This window comes from Copadichromis virginalis, linkage group LG12 (genome assembly GCF_057382275.1).
Source record: "Copadichromis virginalis isolate Kocher_CV1m ecotype Utaka linkage group LG12, C_Virginalis_male_GT1.1, whole genome shotgun sequence".
Classification (NCBI taxonomy): Eukaryota; Metazoa; Chordata; class Actinopteri; order Cichliformes; family Cichlidae; genus Copadichromis; species Copadichromis virginalis.
In genome coordinates this window covers 4,264,627-4,278,211 of record NC_140629.1, presented here as the reverse complement: position 1 = coordinate 4,278,211, position 13,585 = coordinate 4,264,627, and the positions used below count along the sequence as shown (strand labels likewise).

At 42.4% G+C, this 13,585-nt stretch overlaps 1 protein-coding gene across 10 annotated transcripts in view; it reads left to right on the top strand.

The window, feature by feature from the left end:
* fbrsl1 (fibrosin-like 1) overlaps positions 1-13,585 on the top strand; it is a 288,396-nt gene that overhangs the window by 190,207 nt on the left and 84,604 nt on the right. For all 10 annotated transcript variants that reach the window (XM_085474425.1, XM_085474432.1, XM_085474424.1 and 7 more), the window contains one exon: positions 7,629-7,658. In XM_085474425.1, the coding sequence (XP_085330551.1) occupies positions 7,629-7,658 (30 nt within the window). The remainder of the gene's footprint in view (positions 1-7,628; positions 7,659-13,585) is intronic.

Here is a 13,585-nt window from a genome sequence, read left to right as displayed (position 1 = left end):
GTAGAGAGGAGACGGAGAGAGTGAGAGCCAAGTTCTCTGTGGGGATTGCTGTTATGCCTGTGTATCAAAGTGTCCGCATGCATATAAGTATTTGCATGCGTGTAGTATTTTATTTCATGCGAACATCCACAGTAGCTCATATGTATATGCACATATATTGTGTGCTCATGTCTCTGTTGGCTTCACAGGATTAGCAAAGGAGAGAGAGTTAGTAGCAGTAGTACAGAGCGAGAAAGAGTCAGAGAGAAGGGGGGTAGCAGTACAGAGCAATGCCTGGAGGCTCAATCTGTTCCTCACTGAGCTATATCAGTGTTAGAGACGGCGGCTCGGGCCGCGGGGAAGCCTCCACTCGCTCCATCAAACTGTCAGGCAGCCAACGGAGCTGCACAGGGAGACTCTCAGCTGCCCCCAGGGCCAGTTCAAGTCAACATCCCATTTCCTTGCCTCCTCGCCTAATTTCTCCTACGCCCCGACTTAAATTTCCAATGCCCAGTGTCTGCCGCTGCAGCTCAGCAGCAACAGGCCCAGGGCCATGTCAGAACTCTGGGAGGTACCGAGCGTTGCGCGTGTGTGTCTGTGCACGCTAATTTCTGAAGGCAAGATAGCACTAGCTGCAGTCAGCAGAGAGGAGAAGGAGCTGCAGGGGCCCCATGAAAGACAAAAAAATAAAGAAATAAGTAGAAAAAATTAAAAAAAACATAAATCAGTGTTTTATTTTTCTCTCTCGTTCTCCCTTACCTGTATGCCCATTTTTCTTCTTCAGCTATATTCATAACACAGTTGTGTATTCCCTGTCCCATCAGATTTCTGGCAGTTTCCTTTTTCTCTCTGAGCTGAATAAATGCTCCCTGTTCTCTCATACATCTGCCATTACTGTCTGTTTTCCCGTTGCCAAACTACTCCAAGGATCACACCAGCAGCCCAGCCAGCTCTGTCCCTCCCTCAGGGTTATCCTGAAAGCATGGGGAGCAAGGCAGTCCTCTAATTTAGTGAAAGGAGGCGGGTTATCATCGTCAATCTGTCCACCCCCCCCCCCCCCCACCCCCCATCTCCTTCTTGCTCGTTGACCTCACCAAATACCTTTCATAGAATTGAAACAGAGAGCGTCCAGGTCTCAGTGCTGTTTACGTGGACTCTGGGTAATGTTAAAGTCTGCTTAGTGTGGTCCCGGGCAAGAACTATATCTTTCCTCACCTCAGCTTGATTTACATGGCCTCTACTGGCTCTTTACTCGAGTGTGTCAGTTCTAAAGCAGAGACCACGGTGTGTCTGGCTAATGCAAAGAGCATTTTCTCCAACCCTGTCTTCTTCAATCCCCCTTCACTATCACTCTCTCTCTCTGCCCTCTCTCAATGGGCCTCTGTGAAAGGAGGTTTTGCTGAAGTCCTCTCTTGTTTGCACAGCCAATTCCAATGTCCCAAGCTCAAATATGGTTTTGCGTGAGAGCCTGTCTAGGTCTGCTGGTCGATATCATTTCTGCCCGGTAGAGCTTTTTCTCTCAATCTTATTCCCCGCGGACCCTACATCTTCACTGAGATCAATACTTTCCTAATCCAGAGCTCTAAGGCTGACCCTGGGTAATCAGCTGACTTCCCATGCTGCCTGCTGAGGAGGTCAGGGGTCAAAAGGCTGTATAGATTTGATCCTGTGATCAAATCGCTTTGCTCGGTGGTGCTTTCAGATACAGCTATTAGGGTCAAGATAAATTGCTTGATTTTTCCCTCTCCCTGGTTGTGAAAGTTAAATGCAGTGGTGTGTTTTTGCTATGAATAGCATTAATGCACCAGACTCCCGAAGCTTTTTACCCCATTTAGTTTCAGCATAGATACAAAATTATTAGGTTTATCTGATCATCCAAAGATATGAAATGAGTAATTGATTTTTTTTTTACTATTTAAAGGTTTTTTGAACACACTTGCATGATTACATATATATGTAACCAGACACCATCACAATGGCCATGTATCATTTACTCTACCGTTATATATATAAACATTCTATAGTGTTGTGCTTTGGTTCTGCCTGGTGCTTCACCACTCATCCATAGCTCTCATCGTCTGGAGCAAAGGCCAAGTGCCTGGCCTGGAATTGCCAGTTCCCTTTCATTAAGCTTTTCCAGTAACAGGACAAGCAGTTGTTTGGTTAAAGATTGCATCTGCATCCGTCCATCTTCAGCCCACTCTTTGCCCGACTGCTGACCTTCCCCACACTAGGGCTCCATCAGGCCCTAGTTCACCTTGGATTCAGTCTCTAACCCTGATTTGTTTTGATAAGCACTATGGAGGATGGCATTGTCCAGCTCTTCCAGGCAGATAGTATCATGAACGCAATCAAATCTGAACTCTCCACTGAGTCATGACAAAGGGTTAGCACATAAGAACATGCAACTAAAATGTCCTGCTGATAAATTATGAAAGATGAGTTGAAGTTAAGCTTTGCCGCAGGGCCAGTGAGACTTTCAGATCTCCTGCTGATGTTTCAGCCCAAGCAGGGGGTCCCCCGGTGGACTTGAGGCTTTGCATCCAGACCCCGTCAGAATGGTCATGACGCCTACGCTCCCACACCTCATCCCAGTATCTGCAGGAGGGAAATTGCAGGAGAAAATTGGTGTTGTTCCACCAGTATTCGACACCGCTTCCGTCCGCGACCATCTAAATGGACCATTACCTCCTCTGTGTGCTCTCACTCCAGGAGATCCGGGTTTGTTAGAGGTCTTCTTTTAGAATCAGGGGTATCTCAGTATATGTGCCTGGAGAAATGTCTTATAAATTGAAGCCATTTCTTCCACCGCTGTAGACTTTTGCATCGCGGACACTTTAACTTTATACATTTGGATAAAACATCAAGAAAAGCAGATGCTCTTTCGCTGCTGTCATGATGCAGCGCCCATCTCCCCGTCAGTTAATGTTGTTTTGGGCCTGAATGGAACACAACTGGTTGCTTATCAGGAGTTAATTTTGCTTTAATCCAGTTCCTCGTCGTGCCATTGCATCTACAGTTATTAGATATGACTGTAATTTAGCAGAAACACACCTTACAGTGACTTTGAAAAATTACAGCCAATCAAGCTTTTATCCTCCTCCTCCTCTTCTGCTTTTATTCATTTTATTTACTGCTTTATTTATTTTGAGAAGGAACTGACAGTGGCACTTTAATGCCAGCAGCTCTCTCCTGCTCTCTCTCTTTTTTTCAACATTTCTTGCAGCAAGCACAGGCTTGTGATCAGTATTCAGGAAGACAGTTGTTGACGCCATGCCAGCATTTGCGTTGCTGGGCAAGTTCCTCTTCTGTTCCTCTTTCTATCTCTGAGGCAGAATTCATGGCAGACTGTCCTCCGAGTGTGACAAGTGGAACTGTGTGATTAATTTGGCCAGTCGTTTTAATGTGCTCCGGGATGCGCAACGCTTATTGTCTTCCCCTTGCACGTCTATCAGAATCTGCCAGAGAAATGTCCAGGAGAATCGAGACATCCATCCCTCTCTTTCTGTTTTTTTCCCCCTCCCTCACGCTACTTTCTTTCTCAGCCCTGCCTCATTTCAGGGCTGAGCTACAGGGTCGTCATGGGGGCTAGCCCAGGTCGAGGCCTGGCTCCAGCCAGGGCCGCTGGCGGAATAAATCTCCTGTCTCTGAAGTGTTGAAAGCTGTGTAAATGTCAAACGCGTTCGTCTGATGTGCTGGCTGAGGGGAGGAGGGGTTGGAGAGGAGGTGGAAAGCTGGGAGGGAGGGTTTGTGGATGAGCCATCCACTGATTCTGGTCCCCCGTTGCCCTTCGTAGCTGGCGGTTGCCAGGTGCAGATGTTGCTGCTTGCTCCATGCCTCTGAAGAACTAGCCTTTTTTTTTTTTTTTTTTTTTTGAGGTGGGGGGCGGAGGGGGGGCGGGGGGTACTGCAAGAGACAGAAACCACCAGGGGCTTGGCTCCTGTCAGGCAGCTTGGTGAGCAGCGTATCTTTTCGATTTTAACAATGTCCCCTCTGACCACCAGACATGCTGTTTAGGGAGGCTTCTGTTTGGGGTTGTGGTTTTGCATTTTCATCATTTGGCTTTCTTGTACCTTCTTGCTGAAAATTGTTTTCCTCGTGCAGACAGTCAAAAGAAGCATAGGGTGCTAAACGACGTAGCGCTGCTCTCGCCAACAACAATGCGTGCACAAACACGAGCCAATCTTGGACTTTTATTGTGTTTCTTTCTTTGAATGGACCAAGTGTTATAGCCCAACAGGGCAATCACATATGGACCTGACAAAAACTGCTGTAACACTGCCTATCCCTTCATCTCTATAGCATCCCCCCCGCCTGTTCTTACGTTTGTTTTGTTCCCCTCTTTCCACCTACCTCTCTCTCCCCTGCTGTGCTGTGCCTCTCTCTGTCTCTGTCTGAGCCCTAGCTACTATTTCTCTTCTCGCTCTGCTACAGTGCATGCTACTTGTAAAAGGATAAGCACCATGCTGTGCTCTTTTGATATTATTTTTCCTCCTCGCCAGCTCCAGCCTTGTGAGGCCTCATATCTAGTGTCATGGCTACTGCTGCAACAACAAGGCCAAGCATGCACCCAGGGAATAGACCATGCCAGTTGTTCATCTCCATCACCTACGGTTTAAACTCGTCCTCAGTAATAGAATGGATCTCACAACTGCTGTGAGATGGAAGTCATCCGTTCAGCTGCATGCTAAGAATACATTTACTCCATTTTCTGCAGGGAAGGGGTAATGTTAGAGAGTGGATCAATTTTCTTTTCTTTTTTCGCAATTCATAGTTAGATGAAGATGGAGAGAAGCATTGTTTTGAATGTGATTTCTTCGTGGTAAAATACCAGAATTCTGAGGGAACAAATGGGTGATGATAACAGGTTGTGATGTGCTCCTAACTACCAGTATAGAAATGGATTGCAATTAATTTGTCTGGAATTCACAGCCTGAATGGAAACTGATTGACATGAATCCTTTGCCACTTTCTCTTCTTAATGCCCGGCACTTTGTAATGATTGTCTTTTGACAAGCAGTAGTTCAAAGAAGAGAAAAGAAGATATTTTGTATAAAAATGTGTCCAATATTTTCATTTGTTTAAGTACTCTGTGTGTCTGTGTGTGCGTGTGTGTGTGTGTGTGTGTGTGTGTGTGTGTGTGTGTGTGTGTGTGTGTGTGTGTGTGTGTTTGTGTGTGTGCGGGGGAGGGGGGGGATCTTTTAGGTTAATCCTAGAGTGTTAAGGTCTGGTGGTCTCTGCTTTTGAAATGTGTGGTGTCGTACTGACAGATCCCCAAAGACATCTATTGGATTTAACCTGCTCTCCGAATTATATAAAGCAGCTCTTTCTAGTGCAAGTAGAATAATTTACAGATGGTGAAAATTTCAGACTTTATTCAGTTAAACAACAGAGAAAAAAGTGTTTGAGATTTACCTAAAGTTCATCACATCTGTGTAAATGTAGGCATCTACACTGAGAAAAGTATTATGTTATATATAAATGTAAATGGCACATGAAGCAGAAAAAATATCATTTCTAGTTGTTGAACGTATATGCAAAGGCCTGGAATTTGTAGTAATGTGATCAAGATATAGGTTAAGTTGTATATCACTAGTAGCTTAGCCCTGTTCAGGAGAAAAACCTCTTACAAGCTGTTGCACATTGCAGTGGAAATCGCAGATCTCTGCACTCATTGATTTAACTATGATTTTTACATCTTATCAAAGAGTAAAGCTTGAAAGTTTCGTTGAGCTACAAGTGGACCTTTTAACCAGGATCAGCCTGAGCACATGAGCAAATCCACCAGTAAACTGCTCAAAAAGAAGAAATATAGACATGAATCCCATGTAACTTTGTAATTTTGTCATGTTGTCGCCTCTTGGCCAGTACTCCCTTGAAAAAGAGGTTTTTAATCTCAATGGGACTTTTCCTGGTAAAATAAAGGTTAATAATAATAATCAAAAGGCAGGAAAATTCTTACCACTATTTATATTGAATTACTTATTGAAAAGACTATTTTCCTTGTGGTGTCGTTGTGTGTACTATTTAAGCAGTGCGTTTGACAGTTCATGACTACACTCTGTTATTCAGAGCACATACTTGTTTTATACCCTCCAACAAGTGTATTTTCTTCCTGCATGTCTGGTATAAGTAAACACACACATCTTACAGAGTTGTTAGTGATGACTCTGCAGCCAAGGACTCCTACCAACCATTGGCATTGCCTAGTAGCTAAGCTATTGGGCATGGACTCACCCCTGAACCCACACACTCACACACATCCCCCCTTTCTCCTCTCCTGAGAGATCTTGGCCACCGAGCCCTTGTTCTGATTACTCTCGTTACTTAATTATACATTTGGACCCACCACGCTCACGACAAAAGGACACTGTGCCTCCATTGACACAGCTCCCTCCTCATTGTGCTCCACTTTGAAAGGGAGTCAAACAAAATAGAGAGGGCCCACTTAAATATGTTGCCACAGGGACTTAATTGACAGATTGAAGGCAGTTTTTTTTCACCGTCATCCTTTCTCCATGTGGCTCTTTGGTTGAATTGCTCTGTTCCTCATGCATCCTGCTGTGAGGTCCAGTGGGCCTGGCAAGGCAGCTCAGCCACTCCTGTTTCCACAGCTTCTCCATCTTTGAGGTGTAACCAGCCAGGAGCCGTTCGTGACGAGCGAATGTTAGACGCAGGAGCTCGTAAGGTGCATACAAGTTCAGGAATGTTGCAAAGAAAATCAAACAAATGCTGTTAGACAGGGTTATTGACTTTACCTTAACTTAACACATTTTTCCGGAGTAAAGGTGAAAATAATTTCCCGTATTTGTGCGTATTTAATCATGTTTTTATTATTTGCCAAAAAGAGTTTTGTGTCGGTGAACATACCAGGAATAAAAGGCCGGGCTCTTGGTATTTGCAGCATTCTTGTCATCTGTTTGCAAAAAGTGACAAGGTCTGACTTTTTTGAAATCTTTTTCTTTGATATTCTTTTTACTCTTTTTGATATATTTGATCCCAATCACTGCATATTTCATTGGTGAAATTTGAAGTGCTGAAGACAAACCATTTCTCTTCTTGACTGAATGGAAGGTGATTTGGCCTTTAGCTGTGCTAGAACAAGGTACATTTCAGAACACAACCTCTCTTGTTATTCAGTTCCTTTATCCCTGTAGAAGACTGACATACAAATTAAAGACTGGTTTGTCACACCACGGATTTGAAATACCACACTTAATAGGCACTGTGCTGGAGAATTCAAAGAACCTACGCTCTCTGTGTCCTTGAGATGCTATCGTCCAATTTTAAAGCACACTTAAAAGGCTAAATGACAAGCTGCAGCTGAATGCCAAGTCACTAAACAGACTCTTTATAATAGAATCCCGTGCAAAGTATTTTCATCCTTTGCAAATTTAAAGCAGTGAATTTGCGACAGAAACACCAGAAAGGCGTTTTGTGCCACTGTGCTCCTTTTGAAACTTGAAAAAAACCTCTTTCAGACTACCGCACTCTCCTTTCCCTCTTCATCCTCTGCCATTTGCACTGAAAGCTGACAGTGAATGAGAGGTTGCACACAAAAATAACATCTGCACTGATTATGCTACTGGGGTGGGGAGCCAAATGAATAATTCCTTATATTTCCTGTGTCTGTCTCTTTTCTGTTACAGTGTGACAGCGAGAGTGACATTGACGACAAGGTAAGACTGCTTTTCCTGTGTTTACTCACCCAGCGCATGAAGAATCAGAGAGTTGTGAATAACAAATTTGAGCTCTCAACTGAGAAAGGGGAGATAGTCATAGTGTATTGTTAGCGAAAAAAAGATAAGGGGGTAAAAAGCAACTGCGCCTGGTCCCAACACTGTTGATCATTTGAATCGTACGGAGCATGAAAGTGACAAGAAAAATGTTGCACATCAAGACACTGATTTTCAGTGTTGGTTTTCTGTTCTTTATGAAAAGACGCGGTACCTATTATTTTTGGAACACTTTATGCACAAATATTTCCTACATATGCCTCCTAGCTTAGATCGTAGTGTGTGCTGCATGCAGTAAAATCTGCATTTAATCTATTCACAAAGCACATAACACCTTTATCTGCTTCTAAGTTACTCGACAGCAGCCGGAGTTTGTAACGCGTGTGTTTTATTTTCAGTATGATGAATGACAGATTTACAAGTTACAACCAGAATGTTTAACAAGATCGTTCAACAATTTCATTTAAAATATGCTTTAGTTGTGCTGCTAACTAGTAACACCTTGATTTTCTTCAGAAAGCGTTGTCATCAGGTTACCAGTTCACAATTTGACAGATGTAGTCTATCAGTTTCACCTCTGAGTGTTTGTAATCATCTCAGAGGTGGTTGGCTGATGGCAGGCACCTGGTTACAAGATGAAACGTCTTTGGGGAACCTTACGCATCCTAATTCCTGCACAGTTTAGCAATTACTCTCTGGTAAATGAATTTGATAGCATGCCTAATCTCCTGTAAGCTTAGCTCCCAGTTCTGTGGAAATGTCTGCAGCTCTCCCTATAAATAATACATTGATAGCAAGCCCAATTTGCATTAACTGTAGCCTGGCAAGTCAATAGGCTTTTATCTCTTCATTTAAGCGAGGAGGAACCGAGGGCACGAGCTAGTTGACACGACAGAGAGATGTAGCAGGCCTGTCAGTCTCCATACGGCTCCCTGGCAACACTGTGGGTGGAGGAGAGAGGGAAGTAAAGTAGAAGGAAGTGTTTCCTTCTAAGGGTTTTTGTTTCCTCTCGGTTACTTGAGACTCGTTTTAATTTTCAATATTGAAAAAAAAAAAGTTTGGTACTACAGAACTAAACATAAAGATGGGCAGGAGAAAAATCAAGAAGCACTTTGACAGTTTTACAGAAACTCAGCTGTCTTTCTGTGTTGTTGGTTATGTGTCAGCCTGTCTGTGGACTGGGACGCAATTCAAGACATGGTAGACTGTTAGACACTGCTGCCAAGTCTGATTGTTGAATTTCGTGCCAATTATTTCACAGTCCAAGAGCCAGATTGTAGCTTCACCTTCTTCTCAGACTACTTTTCATTAGTATGTCATCAGGAAGTGTTTTAGCTTGAGAAATCTCTGGAAAAATAGTAATGCCACTTTTATTGCACACCAGTTTGCGCTCTCACTGTGAGAAACATAGTCAGTGCATATTTCTGTAGATGTTAGTGCAAAAAGACATCTTCCTGAACAATCAATGTGAATCCTAATCCATAAGCAGCAAAGTAATACTGCAAGTGAAAACAACTTGTGAAAGTTACTATTAGTCAAACTATCTAGGCTTCAGTGTGGTCGCTAGCTTGTTTTTGTCTGTCTCAACTCTTAGTTTCCATTCTCAGTTCTAAGTTTTTTAAGTACAAGTTTCATGTTTTGTCAAGTCTATATTAAAGCAATACTGACTTGCCCATATGTACAGTGAAAGAGTCGTCAGTGTTATTATTCCTCTCGTTCACACACTGAAGTTGACTCATCTTAGTGGCAGTGATAGGGAGCAATATTCACATGCTTGTTGTTTTCAGGTAGAATAAAATGAACTGCAAAGTTCAGATGAAACTAATGTGCATTTTTACACATAACAAGAGCTTTATAAAAATAATAAAACAACATTTTAAACATAAAGATAGTTTTTAATACTGGGATGAAAACGCTTTGGAGTCAGTGAATGATTCGTTTTCCTCTGTCGAGAGCCTCTGCCAGGCCTTCACTGCAGCCACCTTCAGTTGCTGCTTGTTTATGGGTCTCTGCATTCACTTTTGTTTGCAGTAATCCAAAACCTGGCTTTTTTCCCCTTTTTTTAGCTGCCAGCTAATATTATTTTGACTTCAGCAAGCAACATATGGTAGGAATGCAGCACTGGAACACAAGAACCTAAAATGTATGCATACACTGCCAGTCCATAGTTGATTGTGGACTGGCTAGTCACACAGGACTATACTGAAAAATGATCATCTAACTACCTTGTTGAAGAATGAAACTAAAAAATAATAATAATAAAAAATTTTATTAGATAAGTAAAAACGGGGGCCTCAAAAATAAGTGTTAAAGTGTTCTGTTCTTCCAGTAGTGGTAAAGTTCCATTCCCACGAGCAGAGGTATTGACTGTAAACAAAAGATTTCTCCTAAAGCCAACAGGAAATGTAACAGAGCAATGGCATAATTCCAAAACTACGTTTCGCTCTTTCGCTGTTGTGGATTCTTTGAAAAGTCTCTGTTAGTGTTGACGTGTTTTCCAAGCGTGCAAGAAGAAAAGAACATCTGGATAAAGGCTATAGCAGCCCTGCCCTTTTTATTGCCTCAGAAACACGTATTACCATAATCAAGGTGATGAGAGTTGCGAATCATCCATATCAAATTGCAGAGGAAGGGAGAAGAATGGGGAAAAAATAATTTGACAGGCCATCACCAAAAGCAGGAAAAAAATATGACGGTGTAAAAATTGGGTTCCATGAGGAGAAAGACAAACACTGTCATTTGTAATTGCCTGCACTCAGGATAACTCGACAGTGATAATTTTCTGCAACGTTTTGCTAAAACAGGTGCCAGCTCCTCCCGAATCTTTCCAGTGAAAACAAAGGCTCCTTTCACATCAGATTACCAGGCACCTGAACACCCACATTGTCGGGATTTCACAGATTAACTTAATTAGAATATTGCTTCCAGGTGTGCCCCCAGGGTGCAATCAGTTACACTGTATTTAAATAACACTGACGAGTTGCTACAGCAAAGTCAGTTTAGATTGCTGCACCTTGTGGAACTCGCTTGCATCAAAGCAATGCTTTGATATAGCACCCAATGGCGTGTTTCCAGAGCATGTCAGATTTGAAATCTTTAGCAATTGCCCAGTCGTTTCTAGTTAAGTGCGAGGGTGCCCTAAGAAATAGCTTCATATAGATGGGCCTGCCTTGATGAAACAAGCAATCAGAATCTTGGTATAGTGTTCACATTGTTACCAGTGTTTGTTGAGAGGCCTGTCATGTGATGTCATGTTTGACAATGAGAAGTATTGAGTGTGATTTTATATAATATACCCTTGATATTGGCTCGTCATATGCCTGCACCTCAGAGGCATAAAACAACCCACAAAATTAGGAATTCTTAAGTAGAACAGTCTTTTCACTGTGTTTACTGTCATTAAAGCAACGGTTAATGTGTTTGCACAAAGCTATGCTAAATTTGAAGCTTGCAAAGAAAGTAACCACAGCTTAAATAAGAAACAGCGTAGCAACACAGAAACTAAATGTATTCACGTGAGACTGTGCTGCACACATGAGAACATCATTCACCGTTAAGTCTGGATCTAAATACTTTGAGCTGCTAAAATGCTCTCATATGCCCCAGAACACGTCTTAGCTCTGCAGAAAGTGGGCTGAGTGATTGGTTGTGCTTGTAGAATGGGACAATTAGTGTGCAGTCACAGGGTCAATGTTGGGTGAAATTGTATAAAGAATTTCAAAACAATTTTATTTTTATAACACCAAATCGAAACAACAGCCATCTCAAGGCTCTAAAGACCCTACAATAATAGACAGAACCCCAGCAGTCAGCACTTGGTGACAGTGGGAAGGAAAAACTCCCTTTTAACAGGAAGAAACCTTCAGCAAACAACATGTACTTAAAATGTAAACAAGCACATTTTTTACGCTCTTTTCCCCAACAACTCATCAAAATCCTCATATCACCAGCAGTAATATCTTTCTGGCTCCTAACCACTTCATGGATTTCTTGTTTCTTTTTGCTGATTTATCACTTGACAGTGATATTAAGCAATTTACTAATTAACTTAAACCGTCTTTTAGTATTACTGATTTCTGCCTCCATCCTTCTGCAATGAATGAACTTTCCAAACTGGCCAGTCTCTGACACATCTGAGGTACTTCAAGTCAGGACATCATTTTCTTTCATTGGAGAGCCATGGAAAGAAATAGAGTGGTATTTTATCCCTTCTCAGTTTGTTCATGCACTCTCCTGGAGTGTCATCCTATCTCCATTAGGCCTCACTTTGCCATCTTCCCTAGCTCCTCCAATTTCCCTGGTATTCTTTCTCCTGTGCAAATATTATAGTGGCCTGTATGCGAAACATTAATGCAGCAGCCTCAATGGCCACACTACCACACAGCGGAGGACACCCCGGTCAGCTAATTCTATTTGGTCCTCTTTGCCGAGCAGTCATTCAGCAGAAAGTGAATCTGTCTCCGAGGGAGTCTCCGAGGACCATTACCACATCCTGTCAATGAGTTCTTTTATGGCTCTGGTGTACTCTTCTACCAGGCCAGCACATGGGCTCTGACTGACACATTAATTCCCCCTCTACGTCCATATCTTCCTGCAGTTTGCAGAATGAATGCCATATCACCACGTCTCAGCGACTTATCATTAATGGCTCGTCGGCTGGTGGTATCCTCCCAACTGAAGCGTTGGAGGTTACGTCCTGTAAAGCTGGCAGTACTCGCACAACATTACCGGAGGATTGGATGGGGATCAAACCATATATGTTAACAGCACCATTGCCTTCACCTCTCTTATTGTTTTAACATTATTCTCTTCTTGTCCCTGGTCTTTTTCATTCACTGGCTACTTCTTAATTGCCTTTTCCATTGTTCATTCTTTACATCTTTTCCTCTGTCACCATCTTGAAAAAGGAAAGAAGCCAATAGTAATATATATGCATGTAGATATAGCCTCCACACTCAACTCCCAGTGCCTTGCAAGCTCTAGATTGGTCTCCAAGAGTCATCATATTCAATAACAAACAGGGCATGCACCGGGCTGCTGACAACCTGAGCGTTTTTTATGGATGGAAAAAATGGACCGGCTTAATGTTTCGACACAAGTGATCATCCGTCCTCATCTCTTTAATGAAATTAGATTAAGTGCACCTGGGAAAGAGCTGAGAAAGCAGAATGCCTCGCCACCATCTTTAGTCTAAAACCAATTTGCCAGTAATATTCCTTTCCCCCCAGCTTGGGAATCATCGTCCCTGATTTAAAATGGAGGAAGAACGAGATGAGACCAGAGCTGACTGGTTGCATTCAGCTCCCCACAGGCACTGTGAAATTAGAACTGACACCGGCAACACAGGCCTTAATATGGAGATGTCATTTTTTTCTCTTCTTGCTTTTGTCTTTCTCTCTCCTTCCGCGTCCTTCATTTCTTCCTCTTAGTCAGTTAGTTCCTCCTTTCAGGATTGTTTTCGCTTTCTGGCAAAAAGCAGAAAAGGGTGGAAAATGTGGAGAAACATTCAAATCAGAAGATTAACCATTCCCCCTAATTTCAGTATTGTTTGGATGTAAAGCTTCCTGTGAGTTTATGGATTAAGGTTAAGATTTAGTTTATGCTATAATCAGCTTCTTAGAGGAAAATAATTCTGACTTTTAGCTTTGTACACTGGCCAGAAATAAATATATTCTTCATTAGTTGGTCTCATGATGTTTATTACATCTAGCTGTTACAATGTACCTGGAAGCACTTATCTCTTTGATTGATATTGGGCTGTTTGCAACATGCTCTCATTTATGGTCAGCTCCAGCTCATATGAGCTCTGCAGGCTTCTTTTTTTTTTTTTTTTTTGAGTGGTTTTCAAGCAACGCATCTGTTGCACATTT